This window comes from Macaca fascicularis, chromosome 20, assembly GCF_037993035.2.
Source record: "Macaca fascicularis isolate 582-1 chromosome 20, T2T-MFA8v1.1".
Lineage (NCBI taxonomy): Eukaryota > Metazoa > Chordata > Mammalia > Primates > Cercopithecidae > Macaca > Macaca fascicularis.
Genome location: NC_088394.1, coordinates 53,319,062 through 53,339,748, shown reverse-complemented (window position 1 = coordinate 53,339,748; position 20,687 = coordinate 53,319,062). Strand labels below are relative to the sequence as shown.

At 41.0% G+C, this 20,687-nt stretch overlaps 1 protein-coding gene across 7 annotated transcripts in view; it reads right to left on the bottom strand.

The window, feature by feature from the left end:
* Positions 1–20,687, bottom strand: part of RSPRY1 (ring finger and SPRY domain containing 1) — a 50,795-nt gene that overhangs the window by 11,987 nt on the left and 18,121 nt on the right. For all 7 annotated transcript variants that reach the window (XR_012428864.1, XM_005592023.5, XM_005592025.4 and 4 more), the window contains 8 exons: positions 19,330–19,382; positions 18,122–18,234; positions 13,630–13,756; positions 12,777–12,835; positions 10,532–10,598; positions 9,672–9,803; positions 6,163–6,278; positions 5,597–5,740 (listed from right to left, as the gene is read on the bottom strand). Coding sequence is in view for 6 of the 7 variants with exons in the window: in XM_005592023.5 (XP_005592080.1) it covers positions 5,597–5,740; positions 6,163–6,278; positions 9,672–9,803; positions 10,532–10,598; positions 12,777–12,835; positions 13,630–13,756; positions 18,122–18,234; positions 19,330–19,382 (811 nt within the window). In the remaining variant the exon portion in view is untranslated. The remainder of the gene's footprint in view (positions 1–5,596; positions 5,741–6,162; positions 6,279–9,671; positions 9,804–10,531; positions 10,599–12,776; positions 12,836–13,629; positions 13,757–18,121; positions 18,235–19,329; positions 19,383–20,687) is intronic.

Here is a 20,687-nt window from a genome sequence, read left to right as displayed (position 1 = left end):
TGAGGCTGGTGGCATCAGACTCCATTATAAGAGGAAACAAACGCTCAGAGAGGTCAACCAGCTTGCCCAAGCATGTATTACTTGCCCAAGAAAGAGAGCCAGGTTTGAACCTAAATTCTTCTGATTCCAAGATCAGTACACTTGTATATCAGTACCAGATTGTCAGAGGAATTCAAACCAGAGAGACTCCATCTTGAATAGGGGCAGGGTAAAATGAGGCTTAGACTTGCTGGGCTGCTGGTCTGCATTCCCAAGAGGTCAGGCATTCTTAGTCACAGGATGACACAGGAGGTCAGAACAAGATACAGGTCACAAAGACCCTGCTGATAAAACAGGATGCGACAAGCCAGCCAGAAGCTGGCCAAAACCCACCAAAACCAAGATGGCAACAAAAGTGACCTCTGGTCATCCTCACTGTTCATGATATGCTAATTATAATGTATTAGCATGCTAAAAGACACTCTAACAGGTGCCATGACAGTTTACAAATGTCATGGCAGTTTGGAAGTTACTCTATATAGTCTAAAAAGGAACCCTTGGTTCTGGGAATTGCCTGCTCTTTTCCCAGAAAACTCATGAATAATCTACCCCTTTTTAGCATATAATCGAGAAATAACCTAAGTCCACTCAGTTGGGCAGCCCACGCTGCTGCTCTGCCTATAGAGTAAGTAGCTATTCTTCTGTTTCTTTAATAAACTTTTCACCTTATTCTATAGTCTCACCCCAAATTCTTTCTTGTGCAAGGTCCAAAAACCCTCTCTTGGGATCTGGATCCAGACCCTTTCCAGTAACAAGATCAGATCAGGCAAATGCCTTTCTTGCATGTAGCAGACTTCAAAATACCCAAATATTCAGAGATTTCAAAACTGGAGACGAGAAAGGTTATAGTGGACACTCAGATAAAAGCTATTCTGAGATCAGCTTGATTTGAGGATTGTACAGGTCCTTGGCAGTTTCTTCTTTTTTTTCCTTTGAGATGGAGTTTCACTCGTTGCCCAGGCTGGAGTATAATGGGGTGATCTTGGCTCACCGCAACCTCTGACTCCCGGGTTCAAGCGATTCTCCTGCCTCAGCCTCCTGAGTAGCTGGGATTACAGGCATGAGCCACCATGCCCAGCTACTTTTGTATTTTTAGTAGAGATGGGGTTTCTCCATGTTGGTCAGGCTGGTCTCGAACTCCAGACCTCAGGTGATCTGCCCGCCTTGGCCTCCCAAAGTGCTGGGATTACAGGCATGAGCCACCATACCTGGCAGTTTCTTCTTTTTCTTACTTACTGTCTTTCAATTATTTCACAGAACTGTTAAAATAAAAGGGTGGCTGAGATCTTAAGAAATTATTTTGAGTGCTTATAAAAAATAGAAGCAGCAAGCAAATCAGACAACTGCTATCTTTAAGGAACAATGGTGAAAAGTTTTACTAGAGAAAGAAATTGAAAATGGCCAAATCCAGGTAAGATCAGGTCCTGATGGCCTGTTTCTTCTATGGGGCAAACAATACAGTGAGGAGATAGATTGGAAAAAAAGTTCGAATGCAACGATTTTGTACTAAATTTTTGGATTACAACATACTGAATTTAGATGAATGCTCTCCAAAGGGACTCTCCTGAAATAGCTACTGATATTCACTATTCAGACTATTCAAGAGTTAAATGAGCTTGCATCTAATTGCCTTAGAAATTCACCACCCAAGGCTGCCAGGAGCGCTGGCTCATGCCTGTAATCTCAGCACTTTGGGAGGCGGATCACTTGAGGCCAGGCGTTTGAGACCAAAACCATGTCTCTACTAAAAATACAAAAATCATCCAGGTGTGGTGGTGCACACCTATAATCCCCGTTACTCTGATGGCTGAGGCACAAGAATTGCCTGGACCTGGGAGGCGGAGGTTGCAGTGAGCAGAGACCACGTGCCACCGCACCCTGGCCTGGGTGACAGAGTGAGACTGTCTCAAAACAAAAGAAAACAAATTCACCACTTGCTAGAAAGAATGCCTTGCCATCCCTTTCAAAGGCTGAACAAGTCAGTAAGTAAAAAACTTAAAAACCACTAACATGTAGGCATTGGGGCATAGGTAAAAGGCAAGCAATTCTTTTCTATCTTCACCTTTTAATGTCCTGATAAGTCCTTGACAGAACACTTGAAAGAAATTCCTAGAAACTAGCCACGATGAGTTGGTAAAGAACAGACTCATTACACATTCTTTACCATGCAGTGTCTTTGATGACTGGATAAGTTCCACAACAGAGTGGCACTGTAGCACAAAGAAGGAACTCTAATAACTTTAACTACAGAGCAGTATCTACAGATTTAAGGAGAAGATGCCTCTGCCTAGCTGAGATGCACTTTAAAAATCTCTTGAGCTTACATCTCAGAGAATAATCTAGATGTTCTACACCTTCTCTCAGCTCAAAATGTTCCCAGCAGGATTAATTTTGGTTTCCATTGGCTAGGACAGATAAATGAGAGAATAGAGTGGCTAGCTTGGTATTTATTTTGAACTGTTTTTTGGTCATGCATATTTTAGCAATGGAAACATTACCAAATACAAACAAAAGAAAGTTTATCCACAGCTTGTCATTCAGGGAATAGTCCCATGTGGTGGACACTGTCTTTTTCCTGCTGTAGAGCATCCCAACTGCTTCCTGTTATGGGAAATGTATGAAGACAGTGTTCTGCCGCCTCTTTTGGAAGTGGAAAGGTAAAGATATGACCTAGCCTTGGCCAGCTGGACCTTCCCATCAAACACTCAGTATGGTGCAAGTGACCCCACACAGAGGGATAGTTAGGATTGATTTCTAGCAGCAATGGTGGCTACATGCTGGCCAGATCATTCCCCTAAAACACTGGCTGTTGTACTTCCTGTTTCTTGGCCCTGACATTGCCTTGGAGCCTGTCTAGTTCCCAAACTTCTCCGTAATCTGGAGGCCCTGGAAAGGCTTCTAAGTCATTCCTTTTCTGTCTGAGATAGCCAGAGTCATTTTCTCCAAGGCAGGATGCTTCAACAGGGGAAGGAGCATGGGCTATCCTGACCAGGGTTTGAAATCTCTAGCAGCTAGAGACTAGATGGCTTTGGACAAGTTTCTTAATTTCTCTGAACTTGATTTTCCTCATCTTTAAATGGCAGAATAATATCTTTCCAAACTCTCAAAAAGATTAAAGATGAATATGTGGAAGATCTATCACATGACAGACGCTCATGAAAAGGCAAAAGTTATTTATTTATTTATTTATGAGACAGAATCTCACTCTATTGCCCAGGCTAGAGTGCAGTGGTGCATTCCGGGCTCACTGCAACTGCCGCTTCCCATGTTCCAGCAATTCTCCTGCCTCAGCCTCTTGAGTAGGTGGGATTACAGGTGCTCGCCACCACACTCAGCTAATTTTTGTATTTTCAGTAGAGACGGGGTTTCACCATGTTGACCAAACTCCTGACCTTAAGTGATCCACCCCCCTCAGCCTCCCGAAGTGCTGGGATTACAGGTGTGAGCCACCGTGCCCGGCCAAAAGGCAAAAGATATTTTAGATAAATCAGAGTACACCCTTGGAGAGTTGCTCCTCCTAAGCCTCCATAAAAATATACAATACAACAAGAAAAACTATTCTGTAGATTACCTGAACAGAACTATCCTTAAGCTTATTTTAATGACTTAAAATTGAGCCCAGTGGCCAGCCTTTTAAAATGGAAACCTAAGCAGCAAGAGTTCAAGTAAGAGGCACTATGGAGACACCTGGAATCTTTTGAAACTGGATGTATCCTAGGAATGACTTACTCCATAGAATCACACCCTGTCTGAATAGGCAAAAAGATTCAGAATCACCAGAACAATGTACATTTGAAGCAAAGTTTTAAATATGGCAACATCATTAAAATCCTGTATTTGGGAAAAGACATCATATCAGACTTTATCAGTTTCTAATAGGGAATCAACTAATGCTTGGATCAGGGAAGAATGTTTGCTTTTAAAGAAACCAATAGCCTGTCAAGTGATCTGCAGGATAAAAAAACAGTATTTAAGTCTTTAACTTGAGAAGCCAAAGGTCTGCAACTACATGGCAAAAATTATAGTTTCATCAAGCAAATGAAAAGATCCAGCTTCACTGGTCATTAAAAAAACACATTTGTAACATTCGGTGTCAGATCTAGATCTGTAGTGTGTTTGCTGCCAAATCAGGAGAAACAAATTTTATATTGAAGCTTCCTCTGTGGAAGAATCCCCTATATTACTTCTAGTTCTAGAACAATTTTTCATTTCCAAATGAGGAAATTGGCTAATTCTCTGAGATTTTCCCCATTTTTGAATACAAAAAAAACAACTGCTGTAGAATAGGAAGGCCACTGAATTCTGGTATGAGTTTCTTCCTACTCTGTCTCAGTTTTCTCATCTGTGAAATGGAAATTCTAACAGTAAAAGCTATTGTGGGAATCAGATGATTGGCAGACTGGGGTCTAGTTCTCCACCCCAGACAAGAGTCCAGACTTGACCTCTCCACTGGCCCTTTTCCTCCAATTTGTCTCTCTCCAGCCTAGGAGTTTTAATAATACACCATCAACAATTCCAGGGTGAAATACAGCCTTGCTGAAAAAGGCCTTTAAAAACTATGCTTATAAGTAGCTCACCATGGGATGTTCCTGTAGTCCCAGCTATTCGGGAGGCTGAGGTAAGAGGATGGCTTGAGCCCAGGAGTTCGAGGCCAGCCTAAGCAACACAGTGAGACCTGTCTCTAAAAGCAAAGCAAAAAACCAGAAAACTTCACCATGCTTATGGCTGGCAAGTTTAATTTGATTTTGTTGGATCACTTCTAAAACCCATTCCAGGATCTTACATATTGGATGGGGGACTATTATTTAGATTAACAAAATAATTCAAGGGGCTTCTCCCACCTCAAACGGTAGAAATCATATGAAAACAAAATATTCCTGATCAAAACTGGATTAATTCCAAACAGCTTATAATTTGATCAACAGAAGAAAGCCAATTGGCCTGGGTGTTAGAAGGGTATAAAGTGGCAAGAAATCATACATCTGTAGGAAAGGAAGGAACTCCAACACCTTCAATGCTACTTACGCTAGGATTTAATTTTCCCCTTTATATTACAGCTTTCTATAACAAAAGATAAATAACTAAATATTGAGAAAAATGTGCCAACTAATTACTAGGTAAAAGTCAAGTGAAAGAAGTCAAGCCAACACTCTATTTCTTGAAAGGAAGAGAATCCCTAGAAAGCTCTTAGAGCTTAAACTCAAGGTAATAATCAGCACTACTTCCTATATAAGAAATGAGCCAAATATGTGGCTGGGGCAGAAGCAGAGCCTACAAAGACAAAGGACACATCTAGCCTCTAGGTGAAAAATTAGCGTGAACTTAAGATTCAAGAAAAAGAAAAGGCTGAGGGGCAATTTCACTTGTGTTTTCCTATTTTTCTATCAGTTTAGTAGATCGTTGTTAGGGATCTGGTACCGTGTGGCTCTGCCCAAGAAAAGATTATTGAGCAAATCTATTTGAAAAATAAGTATGTCTAAGTATTTTCCACCCACCAACTAGGGGGAAAAAGCAAACTGCCACTGCCCCCATTTTCACAGTTCTCTAGGGTACTTACATGATTGAGGAATTTGCTGTCTCGAGTGGCCCAGCCAATTTGCATGACACCAGAAGTGACCACTGTTACTTCATAGTACCATACCCCAGCATCCACACAAAAGGTGCAACGCACACTTTCAAAAGAGGAGGCATCACAGCGAGCCTGGCAAAACCAAAAAATGTGACAATCAACCATGAGGGCCTTAAGACCACCAAAGATAACTGACTACTGGGAAGGCTGAGTGTATTTTTCCTTATTAAAGCTTCTGGTGGACTGTTTCCTCCATCCATCCTCAGTGACAAAAAGTACAAAATCAAACTATATAAGGCATTTGGCAACATACAGAATCAAAGAATTGTTTGCAGCCATTCTTCAAACAGTTCTTTAATCCTGACACATTTAGTGCCTTATGGTACCTTCTGTTCATAAGCAGATCTTTCATCAAGACTTCCCCATGAAGTCAGCAACATTTCCAAAATACAGGGAGAGAGAGAAGCACCAGCCCTAAGACAACTGGCTATGCAACGATTAAAGTAATTACCCTCTCATCCCCCAAAGGGTCTAACTGTAGAAGCATTACCTACCTCTAAGCCATGAGGTGAGATCTTCAGGTATTCGCTGACATCATTGCTATTCAGCATGGCCCTAATGCTACTCAAGTTCACTTTCTCATAGGTCAGCTGTCTACCTTCTTTTAAAACTGCAAAAGAAAGAGTGTTCATGTTTCTAAGGCAGGTAGCTGTGGGGAAAAGAAGAAGCTAGTGCCAGCTACAGCAATCAGACAAGAGAAAGAAATAAAGGGCATCCAAAATGGAAAGGAAGAAGTCAAATTATCTGTGTTTGTGGATAATATGATCTTATATTTAGGAAAACCTAAAAAAATCTGCCAATAAGCTATTAGAACTAAAAAGCAAATTCAGTAAAGTTGCAGGATATAAAATCAACATACAAAAATCAATAGCATTTCTATATGCCAATAGCAAACAATCTGAAGAAGAAATCAAGAAAGTAATTGTACTTACAAAACCTATAAATAAAATAAGATACCTAGGAATAAACTTAATCAAAGAAGTGAAAGATCTCTACAATGAAAACTATAAAACACTAATGCAAGAAATTGAAGAGCACACAAAGATATACCATGTTCATGGATTGGAAGACTCAATATTGTTAAAACGTCTACACTACTTAAAGCAATCTACAGATTCCATGCAATCCCTATCAAAATACCAATGACATTCTTCACAGAAATAGAAAAAATAATCCTAAAATTTATCCTAACAACAATAGACCCAGAATAGCAAAAAACCTGGCCCTGAGCAAAAAAACAAAACTGGAGGAATCCCATTACTTGACTTCAAATTATACTACAGAGTTGCAGGAACCCAAACTGCATGGTACTGGCATAAAAACAGACACATGGACCAATGGAACAGAACAGAGAATCCAGAAATAAATCCATACATCTACAGTGAACTCATTTTCAACAAAGGTGCCAAGAACATACACTGGGAGAAAGGACAGTGTCTTCAATAAATGGTGCTAGAAAAACCACATATCCATAAACAAAAGAATAAAACTAGACCCCTATCTCTCATCGTCTATAAAAATCAAATCAAAATGGATTAAAGACTTAAATCTAAGACCTCAAACTATGAAACTACTAAAATAAAACATTGGGGAAACTCTCCAGGACACTGATCTGGGCAAAGATTTCTTGAATACCCCAAAAGCACAGGCACCAAAGCAAAAATGGACAAATGGGATCATATTAAGCTAAAAAGTTTCTTACAGCAAAGGAAATGATCAACGAAGTAAAGAGACATCCCACAGAATGGGAGAAACTATTTGCAAACTATCCATTTGACAAAGGATTAATAACCACAATATATAAGAAGGTCATACAACTCAACAGGAAAACATCCAATAATCTGATTAAAAGGTGGGCAGAACAACTGAATAGACATTTATCAAAAGAACACATACAAATGGCAAACAGATATATGAAAAGGTACTCAACATTATTGATCATTAGAGAAATCCAAATCAAAACTACAATAAGCTATAATCTCACCCCAGTAAAAACAGTATTTATCCAAAAAAACCGGCAACAGTGAATGCTGGTGAGGATGTGGAGAAAAGGTAACCCTTGTACACTGGTGATAGGAATGTAAATTAGTACGGCCACTATGGAGAACAGTATGGAGGTTCCTCAAAAAACTAAAAACAGAGCTACCATATGATCCAGCAATTCTGCTGCTAGATATATAGCAAAAAGAAAGGAAATGAGTATATCAAAGAAATATCTGCAATCTCATGTTTATTGCAGCACTCACAATAGCCAAGATTTGCAATCAACCTAAGTGTCCACAGAGACAAATGAATAAAGAAAATGTGGTGCATACACATAATAGTGTACTGTTCAGCCACAAAAACAGAATGAGATCCTGTCATTTACAATAACATGGATGGAACTGTCGGACATGATGTTAAGTGAAATAAGTCAGGCACAAAAAGACAAACTTTGCACGTTCTCACTAATTTTTGTGGGAGCTAAAAATTAAAACAACTGAACTCATGAAAAGAGAAAATAGAAGGATGATTACCAGAGGCTGGGAAGGGTAGTCGGGGTGGGGGAGAAATGGGGTTGGTTAATGGGAATATAGCTAGACAGAATGAAGAACACCTAGTATTTGACAGCATAACAGGGTGACTACAGTCAACAATAATTTATAGTACATTTAAAAATAACTAAAAGAAAATAAAAGTGTAAAACAAAGAAATTTAAAAAAACCAAAAGAGTATAATTGGAATGTTTGTAACACAAATAAATGATAAATGCTTGAGGGGACAGATATCCCATTTACTCTGACGTGGTAATTACTCATTGTATGACTGTATCAAAATATCTCATATGCTTCAAAAATATGTATTACTATATGTCCATTAAAAATAATCCTCCTGGAAGGTAAAACACACTGATTTTTCATACGTTAAAAATAAACAAACAAATAAATAAGGTAGTGCTATCCTAGTTAAGGAGCAGAGGTGCTCGTAAATGGCAGAATAGGTGGGGAGACATAGCCAGAGCTCTGCTGCAGCATTGCCATTTGAAGATCAATCAAACAAATGCTAGGAAAGGCAGCACTGCTAGATTTATGCTTCCATTCCCTAGAGAATCATTTTGCATGAACAAAATCCAAATTGCACTCTTTCAGAATTATTCTTTAACTGGCACTTCACAGGCTGTGCAGGAAGCTCCTCCCCACAATATTGGGGTAACAGTGGGGGTGGATTTACATGTCAGTTGTGCTTTAGCACAGTACTAACTATGGATGGGGGAGTGAGGGTACAGAAGTATACAGGTTGATCACTCTTAATCTGAAAATCCAAAATGCTCCAAAATCCAGTACTTTTTGAGTGCAGACACGAGGCTCAAAGGAAATGCTCGATGGAGGATTTCAGATTTTTTGATTAGGGATGCTTAACCGGGTATCTGCCAATACTCCGAAATCTGAAAAAATGTGAAATCTGAAATACTTTCAGTCCCAAGCATTTCAGATAAGAGAAATTCAAACTATAAGAGAAACTCAACCTATAGTAGTTTTTGTTCCAGCAGCCCTTGGAGGAGGAAAAGAGAAAAATCAGGAACAGTTCTCATGATGTAGGTAAGACATGACTTGGGTTTTGAAGAGCAAAGTTGGGAAAGGGAGAGGAGTAAAGAGGGAATTCCAAGTGAGGGGAATAGGTCCAGATGTAGGAATCATCAGGACCTGTTTGTAGGACAGTGAGATGATTTGTGTTGGAAAGAGCTGGTTAGACAGTGCCATATAATTAAGGGCTTTGATGCAGTAGGAAACTGGGTGCCAGTAAAGGTTTTTGAACAAGAAAATGCTGGAATTAGAAGCATACTATACAATTCTTGTCTAAAGGGTCTCTAGGATACTTTTCTGCTAGAATATATCCAACCTGCCAGTAGAGGTCCTTATAAGGACTCATACTTACCACTGCAAAAGGAAGACCAGTGAGCCTATGAAAGAAATGAGTCTGGAAATGGAAACAGACATTTTAATAAAGGACAACTCTCACTTACAGAGATTGTCTAAGCTCCACTGGGCACAGAAACCAACTTGACGTTTCAGATAATCAGGATCATTAGCCCAGGACTCCAATGTGACAAGCCGGTCACTAATACTGGATTCAGAAATAGTCAATTTATTTTCACCTGTTTGGAAAGACATAATCCTTGAATTAACAATGAAAGAGTAGAATGATTTGCTCAGCAAATTAGTATTGCTAAGGGGAAGAGGCAATTAAAGAACTGGAGACTAGATCAGACTTCAATTAAACTTTCTAGGGATAACATAGCCAAAGAGCTTTGACTATTTTCTTTTCCTTTTTTTTTAGTCACAGGGTCTCGCTCTGTTGCCTAGGCTGGAGTACAGTGGCACAACCACGGCTCACTGTAACCTTGAACTACTGGGCTCAAGTGATCCCCCAGCCTCAGCATCCCAAGTAGCTAGGAACATAGGTGCATGCCACCATGCCTGGCTGATTTTTTAAAATTTTTTGTAGAGATTGAGTCTTGCTATGTTGCCCACCCTGGTCTCGAACTCCTGGCCTGAAGCGATCCTCTGGCCCTGGCCTCCCAAAGTGCTGGGATTATGGGCATGAGCCACCACACTTCTTTCTAGAAAGTAGCAATCGCATTACTAAATTTTTGGCTATAAAAAGTGAGTAATCATGGTTACCAAGTTTCGATTCTTAGGTGAGAAAATCCTTGCCTTTGTCCCTGTTATACTTCATTGGCTTTAACGTGTCTATCCAGACGAAAACAGAATGTAATGCCCATCTGATGGGGTTCAAAATGTAGGCTCATCCAGTAACTAAGAAAAATAAAATTTTTAACAACCAATACAGAAGATCATTAGTGCAAGAAGTCACTATACCTACTTGTCTGTGCAAACTTTTCCAGTGCGATAAGTGCAAAAAGCATGACTGTGGGGTGGGACTGTAACTTCTGAAAAACAACAAAAGATAAAAAAAAAAAAAAAAAAAATCATTCCCCTGCAGAGGTGGCAAGTTATCAGTTTCATTTCCTTGCCCAGTATGTGCTAGATGTTTTTTTGAGTGGTCAGAAAAGTTCCATTCATTCAAGTCCTCAATTATCCGTTTGGCTAATGTTAGTAATGACAGTAACAGTAATGAACCGGACAGGCTCTCTTAATCTTGTAATTTTTTCTTAAAGTCACTAGGTTAACTTATAGATTTGGAAATTTCAAAAGTATCCTGTTAAATACACTATGTTATTTTACTTCGTAAAACTTATATTAGGGTTTTGTTAAATAAAACATTGATTCTCACATTCATTTATGCAAGCCAAACAGAAACCTTGAATTATAAACTAAAAATGATCTTTTACTTAGAACCCTAAAAAGAACCACTTATCACTACCAAGTTCCAAAATTAGAAATAATTAAATTAACAATTAATGGCTTAGTTTTTAAGCTGTTTCCTGAAAGGAATTCTACAAATGCTGATGGTAGACAGGAGAAAGCAACAAGTGAACTCTTTTAGTTACATTTAAGTTCATGTCACATGAGTTCCCCTTTAAGGAAAGGTCTATCTGTTGAACATGACACCTTCTCATAGCCATGCTTTCCCTACTGCTGCATTGGGAGCCACCAGAGGAGCTCCAGAATATCAGATGATTCCCACTGACTTCCCTGGTACCCACCTAAGTTCTGGAAAGCTCACATAACCACCATCCCTGCTGCTGGAAAGCCTATTCAGCATTCTATTTCTTCTCATATCCATCTAAATCCCTCTGCCTGGCTTTTCAGGCCCTGAACCCTTTCTAGCTGGCTACTCAGTCTGTGTCCTATCTCTGAACACTGTCTTCTCTCATCAGACACTTCTCTGTCTCTGGGCTTCTGCCTGTGATGTTCCCTTAGCTAAGAAATCCAATTTTTCCTCCTCTGGGCACAATAAAATCCTAATCTTATGGCATGACCCAGCTGAGGGTCCACCTTCATCAGGAAGTCTGACTTTCATGACACCCCAGCTCTCATTACCCATACCACCCACCTCCCTCACCTTCTCATTTAGTCTTTTTTTTGAGACGGAGTCTCGCTCTGTCGCCCAGGCTGGAGTGCAGTGAGATCTCAGCTAACTGCAATCTCTGCTTTCTAGGTTCAAGTGAATTCCTGCCTCAGCCTCCTGTACCTGGGACTACACGCACATGCCACCGTGCCCGGCTAATTTTTGTATTTTTAGCAGGGACCGGGTTTCACCATGTTGGTCAGGCTGGTCTTGAACTTCTGACCTCAGGCGACCTGCCCACCTCAGTCTCCCAAAATGCTGGGATTATAGGCGTGAGCCACTGTGCCCGGCCCTCATTTAGTCTTGACGAAGTACTTTATCCCATGATCACATCCTGTGATAAAATGGAGGCTAATTATCTTGTCTGAGTAGTTTTGTTTCCTCAACTAACCAATAAACTTCTTGAAATCAAGGACTGCCATGCTGTATCCCCAGAGTGCTCATTGAGAATAAGGTAAGTGTTTTAAGCACGTATCAGCGTGTATTGACAAATAAGGGTTTTCAGACCAGAGTTTTGAAAAAGGCCAATGCTCACTAGGCTTACAAAAATAACTTTTAAAAATATAGACCATTCAAGACCACAGGCCAGAACTAGGAGAGATCTGAGGGCATAGCCTCAGCAAACCATAGGCTTCACACACAATATATTAAATACTCCAGTGACAACAGTTTTAAGAACAGTAGCAGTGAGGGGGAGGGCAGGGAGGAGTAGAGATTTATATACACTGGGAATTTGACTTGATGGCCTCCTGGCTTGGAACACCATGTAATTTTGTTTCCACTGTGGAGGTCCCTATTACCATTTGGCAAACTCTAGGAACATGCAAAAGAGCCAATCATAGCAGCTATCTTATGACTAAATTTAAAACCAGACCAACTCAGCTGTTTTTGCTGGTTGGGATAAATTCCAATCCCACTCTCTTTTTTAAACATAGGAGGGAATAAATAAGCATTCGGGAAACACCTGCAAATAAAATTTACAATTGATTCCATTCTCTGTGCCAGAGGCTATGCCAGCAATTTGAGAAAATGCACAGTTCTAGACGATGCTCACTTCTAGATGACTGAGAATAAATAGTTTTGATGTCTCACTTACCAGACACTGTAGCAAATATTCCAGTATTCCTGGGCTCAGTAAACCTATACTTGCAGGACCTAGACAAATACAACAAACACTTGATATAAATTAAAATGCCATATTATTTTAAATCACTGGTAGCAATCAAATTGTTTTGGTAGAACTCTTTCACGCATGTTATCTTATTCACGCATCCTGCTCTGAGGTAGAAAATAGTACCAGTCCCATCTCACAGTTAAGCAAGTGAGCCCACAGAGTGAAGCAACTAACTCCAGGGCACTTGGCGAGCACATGGGAGAGTCCAAACCAGCAGCCACATATTCTGATTTCTAATCCATTGTTTCTTCCACAATATGTGATGTTAGTAGCTGAGCTATGCCCCTATACTTTGCTGTTAACTTTCTTAAAATGGGTAATATTCATAAACAAATTAAATATCTGTTTCTCAGGAACTGCTCCAATCAGAAGCTCCTTTTCCTCTCCCTCTACCTTGTATGTCTTCATAATCTAGCTAAACTTTATAAAGTGTGTATATATGCAAATTATATATTGTATACATACATACATATCTTTGTTATGCTGAATTTAGCTTTTCTCCCTTTTTTTCTTTTCCCGGCTCCTTATTCTTAAAGCAAATAAACACAACTTTTTTCTTTTAAAATTTCCCCTGAAAATCCACAAAGCTAAATTAAATTGCATTCACCTATGTAGCCTTTCAGTAATTTTCTTCCAGTTATTGTCTATGTCTCTCAATATCATTGTTAAGAGATTTATTTCTGTTATGGCAGGTTTGATCAAAGACCTACAGTACAAATTTCCCTTTAATGTCAAACAACTGAAGATCTTCCACTGTGGAGTGTCCCAAAGTTACCTGCTAGTTTCTCAGCCAAGCAGCCTAGGACTGCAGATGTGTTCCTGTGTTTGGCAGGATGGCCTGAGTCCTGGCAAGCTACTTCTCCATTTAAATTGAGAATTTCAGTCAATTTCTGGAGTGCATCCTAAAACAAAAAAGTACAAGTGGGTTTGACCCATATACTACACAGGTTGTTTTCCCAGGCTCATTTTTTTTTTGAGATGAAAGCTATAACCAGCACTTTGGGAGGCCGAGGAGGGCGGATCACGAGATCAAGAGTTCGACACCAGCCTGGAAACATGGTGAAACCCCATCTCTAGTAAGAATACAAAAATTAGCCGGGAGTGGTGGCACGTGCCTGTAATCTCAACTACTCAGGAGGCTGAGGCAGAGCAGGAGAATCACTTGAACCCGGGAGGTGGAGGGTGCAGTGAGCTGAGAGCACGCCACTGCACTCCAGCCTGGATGACAGAGTAAGGCTCTGCCTCAGGGGGGTGGGGGGAGCTATAACCAGGTGTTTTTTTTTTTTTTTTTTTGAGACGTAGTCTTGCTCTGTGCCCCAGGCTGGAGTGCAGTGGCGCGATCTCGGCTCACTGCAAGCTCCGCCCCCCCGGGTTCACGCCATTCTCCTGCCTCAGCCTCCCGAGTAGCTGGGACTACAGGCGCCCGCCACCTCGCCCGGCTAATTTTCTTGTATTTTTAGTAGAGACGGGGTTTCACCGTGTTAGCCAGGATGGTCTCGATCTCCTGACCTTGTGATCTGCCCGTCTCGGCCTCCCAAAGTGCTGGGATTACAGGCTTGAGCCACCGCGCCCGGCCAACCAGGTGTTAAATAAACTCAGAAAGACCATATAAAAATTATGCAATGTACCCCAATGATATCATTGATGGGAAATTTCTGATCAACCTGAAAGTCTCCTTTCATGACTTACTAGATTCCATTTCATTCAGAATGCTTAAGTTGTATCAAATATATGCTACATATTCTTGAATCACTAAACAGATTAAACCCACTCAAATGCCATTATGGAAACATTAAAGGCTAGTGATGTTGAAGTAAAAAGTTACTTTAAAAAAAGTTTTACGGCCAGGCACGGTGGCTCACGCCTGTAATCCCAGCACTTTGGGAGGCCAAGGCAGGCGGATCACGAGGTCAGGAGATGGAGACCATCCTGGTTAACACAGTGAAACCCTGTCTCTACTGAAAACTTCAAAAAATTAGCCGGGCGCGGTGGTGGGCGCCTGTAGTCCCAGCTACTCGGGAGGCTGAGGCAGGAGAATGGCGTGAACCCAGGAGGCGGAGCTTGCAGTGAGCTGAGATCCAGCCACTGTACTTCAGCCTGGGAGACAGAGCGAGACTCCATCTCAAAAAAAAAAAAAAAAAAAAAAAAAAAAGTTTTACTAAGCAAAAACAAATCCCAACAGTTTTCTTCTTTTTGCTCTCGCTCTGTTGCCCAGGCTGGTGTGCAATGAAGTGATCATGGCTCACTGTAGCCTTTACCTCCTGGGCTCAAGTGATCCTCCTACCTTAGCCTCTCTCGCAGCTGGGGACTACAGGCACATGTCACAATGCCCAGATAATTTTAATTTTCTGTAGAGATGGGGATCTCATTATGTTGCCCAGGCTGGTCTTAAACTCCTGGTCTTAAGTGATCCTCCTGCTTCAGCCCCCAAAAAGTTTGGGATTATAGGCATGAACCACTGCACCCTGACCCAACAGAGTTGAAGGTAAATTGAAACAGGCACCTCTTATGAGCCTAGGCAAAGGTAAATTCATTGGCCAGTACGCTAAAGCCTCTCCCCTTCTGTCCACAATGTTTTTCTGTACTGGGCTTAAACAGATGAATGAAAATGCCAGAATCGAGGCTACGCACAGTGGCTCATGCCTGCAATCCCAGCACTTTGGGAGGCCAAGGTGGGAGGATGCTTGAGCCCAGGAGTTTGAGACCAGCCTGGGCAACATAGCAAGACTCCATCTTAAAAATGAAAGATGCCAGAATCCAATTAAAAAAAAAAAAAAAGACTCTAAAACACATGGACTAAGACAACGAAAGTTTGATGCTTTTGTTCTATGTAAGGGATAACCAGGGTTACACTAATCATTAATACATTTGAGTAAGATTCAAAAGTGCTTGCAGTTTTAACTTTTTTTTTTTTTTTGAGATGGAGTCTCACTCTGTCGCCCAGGCTGGAGTGCAGTGGTACAATCTTGGCTCACTGCAACCTCCACCTTCCGAGTTCAAGTGATTCTCCTGCCTCAGCCTCCCAAGTAGCTGGGATTACAGGTGCACGCCATCGTGCTGGCTAATTTTTGTATTTTTAGTAGAGATGAGGTTTCACCATGTTGGCCAGGCTGGTTTCGAACTCCTGACCTCAAGTGATCTGTCTGCCTTGGCCTCCCAAAGTGCTGGGATTACAGGCATGAGCCACCGTGCCCGGCTTTTTTTTTTCTTTTTTTTAAATAGAGACAAGGTCTCACTTTTTGTTCAGGCTGGCATCAAACTCCTGAGCTTAACTGATCCTCCTGTCTCGGTCTCCCAAAGTGCAGGGATCACAGGCACGAACCACTATATCCAGCCCAGTTTTTCCTCCTAATAAAAAACATTATTAAAACTTTTGAGGAAATCACTTAAGAGAAAGATAAGAAAATCAGCTCAGCAACTCAACATTCTCTTCTAGCTTCTGAATAAAGATTGCCACCTCAGATACAAATACTTCTTTTTTTAACCAGGCTAGAGCGCAGTGACGTAATCTTGTCTCACTGCAATCTCGACCTCCTGAGTGCAAGTGATCCTCCCACCTCAGCCTCCTGAGCAGCTGGGACTATAGACATGCACCATGACACCCTGTTAACTTGTGGATTTTTTTGTAGAAACAGGGTTTCACCAGGTTGCCAGGCTGGACTTGAACTCCTGGACTCAAACAATCTGCCTGCCTTGGACTCCCAAAGTGCTGAGATTACAAGTGTGAGCCACTGCACCCAGCCTAACTGCTGCTTCTTTTTTTTTTTTTTTTGAGACAGAGTTTTGCTTTGTCGCCCAGGCTGGAGTGCAGTGGCACGATCTCAGCTCCCTGCAACCCCTGCCTCCTGGGTTCAAACAATTCTCATGTCTCAGCCTCCTGAGTACTGGGATTACAGGTGCCTGCCATCACTCCTGGCTGATTTCTAGTAGAGACAGGGTATTTTAGCAGAGATGGGGCTTCACCATGCTGGCCAGGCTGGACTCGAACTCCTGACCTCAGGTGATCCACCCACCTTAGCCTCCCCAAGTGCTAGGATTACAGGCGTGAGCCACCGCGCCTGGCCTTAAATGCTTCTATTTTTAACATTGAAAAAAATTTTAACCTAGGCTGGGCACAGTGGCTTACATGTATAATCCCAACACTTTAAGAAGCCAAGGTGGGAGGATCTGTTGAGCCCAGGAATTCAAAATCAGCCTGGGTAACACAGTGAGACCCTTTCTCTACAAAAATTAAAAAAAATTTAGCCGGGTATGGTGGTGCACGCCTGTAGTCCCAGCAACATGGGAGGCTGAGGCAAGCGGATCACTTGAACCTGAGAGGCTGAGGATACAGTGAGCCATGACTGCACCACTGCACTCCAGCCTAGGTGGGGCCAGGGGAGGAAGGGAGGAAAGGAGGAAAGGGAAGGAAGAGAGGGAGGGAGGGAGGGAGGAAGGGAAAGAAGAAAAAAAAGAAATTAAATAAAGTCTTGATAGAGAATGTGGCAGGGCACGGTGGCTCACGTCTACAATCCCAGCACTTTGGGAGGCTGAGGTGGGCTGACTGCTTGAGCACAGGAGTTCAAGACTGGCCAGGGCAACATGATGAAACCCCATCTCCACAAAACATACAAAATTAGCCAGACATGGGGTCATGCACCTGTGGTCCCAGCTACATGGGAGGCTGAGGTGGGAGGATCACCTGAGCCCAGGGAGGTTGCAGCTACAGTAAGCTGTGATCACTCTACTGCACTCCAGCCTGGGTAACAAAGTGAGACCCTGTTTCAAAATAAACAACAAAAAAAAGACAGAGGGCTGGGCGAAGTGGCTCATGCCTGTAGTCCCAGCACTTTGGGAGGAGGCCGAGGCAGGAGGATCACTTGAGGTCAGGAGTTCAAGACCAGCCTGGCCAACATGGTGAAATCCCATCTCTACTAAAAATCCAAAAATCAGCCGGGTGTGGTGGTGGGCGCCTGTAATCCCAGCTACTTGGGAGGCTGAGGCAGGAGGATCGCTTGGACCCGGGTGGTGGAGGTTGCAGTGAGCCAAGATCACATCACTGTACTCCAGCCTGGGCAACAGAGCGAGACTCTTATCTCAAAGAGAAAAAAAAAAAGAGGACATAATTCTTCATAATACAAAATAAATTTACATAATAAAATCAATACTGAATAAAACAGACCCCAAATGTATAAAGATGAAACACATTACATCAAATGTTCTTTGTGGTCATTTATCCTGGGCTTAAGCAAAAATGATAGTTTCCTAAAAGATAAGTATTAACTTACTTTAGTGGGCAATGGACATTCATCTAATAACAATGTTATAACAGCTGGTCCCAGTGGATCTTCCAGTGGAATAACTCTAATTAAAGACTGGACAACATCCAACCATCCTTCATCTAAGAGCAAATCAAGAAGATTATATGATGGAGTCACTATTTTTAAAATGTGAAAATATGTCACACAAGATCAATTCACATTAAAAGAAAGACTTTTGGTCTATAGATTTTTAGCAGCTAATACTTGGCATGGACATAATCATCAATTGCTAGTCATCGTGGTGGAGTAAAAACATCTTAAGTTACAGGAGTCTGGTGATTTGTGGGTACCTGTATTTGTAAAAAGGTTAAGCTACGGTCTTGTGTTCTCACATTAAAATAGTTTTAAGCATCTTATTTACTACATAGGAGTTAACTGAGAAAATGAAGCATACTCAGCAGCTGGCTTTGTTTTCAGAATGATACTTAGGAAACTAAGGAAGAAAAAATATCCTTGGCCAGGGGCTGTGGCTCACATGTGTAATGCAGCACTTCGGGAGGCTGAGGCAGGAGGATGCCTTGAGCCCAGGAGTATAAGACCAGCCTGGGCAACATGGTGAAATTCTGTCTCTACAAAAAAAGAACAATTGCTGGGTAGTGTGGCATGTGCCTGTGGTGCTAGCTACTTGAGAGGCTGAGGTGGGGTGATCACCTGGGCCAGGGTAGGTTGAGGCTGCAGTTGAGCTGTGATTGTGCCACTGCACTGGGCAACAGAGTAAGACTCTGTCTCAAAAAAAAAAAAAAATATATATTATATATATATAAGTATATATATATATATATAAGTAATCTCTCCATTCCAGAACAGTATGGTCAAAGATCCATCAATACCAAAAAAAAAAAAAAAAAAAAAAAAGGTGAGAGCCCAGGATGCTCTCTGAATTCTTATTTAGATGGAAATGTAAAATTCTAGGGTTTGGTTTTTTTTTTCTTTTTGGCATACTGGAAGATTTTTAAATTTTCTCTTTTAAAAATATAGGCCGGGCAATGCCATTATGCACATTGCCTATTATACCTATTCAGGGAAATTTCCATACAGTAAGGGCTTTTTTCATTGTTATGTATGCTGTCTTTTTGGAGTCTTTTATCTCAAAACAAAACAAAAAACAAAAGGTGGCTACTTTTCTTCATTATTATATATTCATTACAAAGTAATAAAAACAAAACTAAAAATACCTGTTTCTGCCATTTCATGTAATGTTATCATTGAATAGGGAGGTTCCTGATCACTGAAAAAAAAAAAAAAAATTCAAGGCATTAAACCTGAGGAAATAAATGACAATTCCAAATAAAAATTCAAACTGGAGGTGTGGAGGTAAAAAGGGACAGAAGAAATGAACACAAATGTAAGTAAAGAGATAGAAGAGACAACCTGAGCTATGACCTGTAAGGATGAATGTATACCATATGTGCTAATTTCCAGTCATTGTCCACAATGACCCACAAACAAAATGGGCAGGTGGGTACAGACAAGGACTACTATGTGTCCTGGGGTAAAAGCACAGGACTAAACTGGAGACCACAGCCTACTCTCAGCTTTACACTCAGAGGCCCAGTGCCAACTGAGACAAGCCAGGAAGGTCAACATCATCTTCATACTTACCTCAGAGAAATGCCAGGAAGAGAGATGATAATCCCGGTTGAGGACTTATGGAAGCAAGGGCCTATATACACATCTTCATTTTGAAGTTTTCCTCTGGATATACTACATGCTTATACTTCATAAAATGGTATTACAAGAAAACAAAACCAAACTTAAGGAGCTATTTAACATTCTAGACATTGATCCAAAGTGGCATTCTACACCTTAATTCAGTGGTGTGATCCCAGAAATCTTTAAGAAGTCCTTCAGGGGAACTTCAATAATGAAATGTTTTCCATTAAACAATTCTAACTGCTTAAGAACTCACCACTTATTTGTTTACATATTGTGGGTCTCTGTTTTACTGTGGAAAAAAAAAAAAGCCTAAAAAACTATCATCTTAAGTCATTTAATCCTGAGAATAACCTCGTGATATGGGAATTACTATGGTAATTTCAGGTACTCACTAGGTGCTGCCTGTTTAAACAATATAATTGACTGATGCAAACATTTCTGAAGAATGATCTGGCAACAATAAAATTAAGTATGCATATATCCAACACTTCTAGATAAATTTTTACACAGGTCCAAAAACTGATGCATATTTGTGCTGTTCACTCCAGTGCTATTTGTAGGAACAAAAATTTGGCAGTAACCTAAATGACCACCACCAGATGAAAATGTAACAAAATATAATACTTTCAGGCATACAAGGGAATACTCTGTAATAGTCAGAAGCAGTTGTAGATTTATATACAGCAAGATAGATTTCAATGTTGAAAGAAGTTAAAAACAAAGAGGTTTGTATAACTACATTACTGTCTTTTAAAACATTGCAAGGGGCCAAGCGTGGGGGCCCACATCTGCAATCCCAGCACTTTGGGAGGCTGAAGTTGGATGATCGCTTGAGTCCAGGTATCTGAGACCAGCCTGGGCAACACGGCAAGACCTG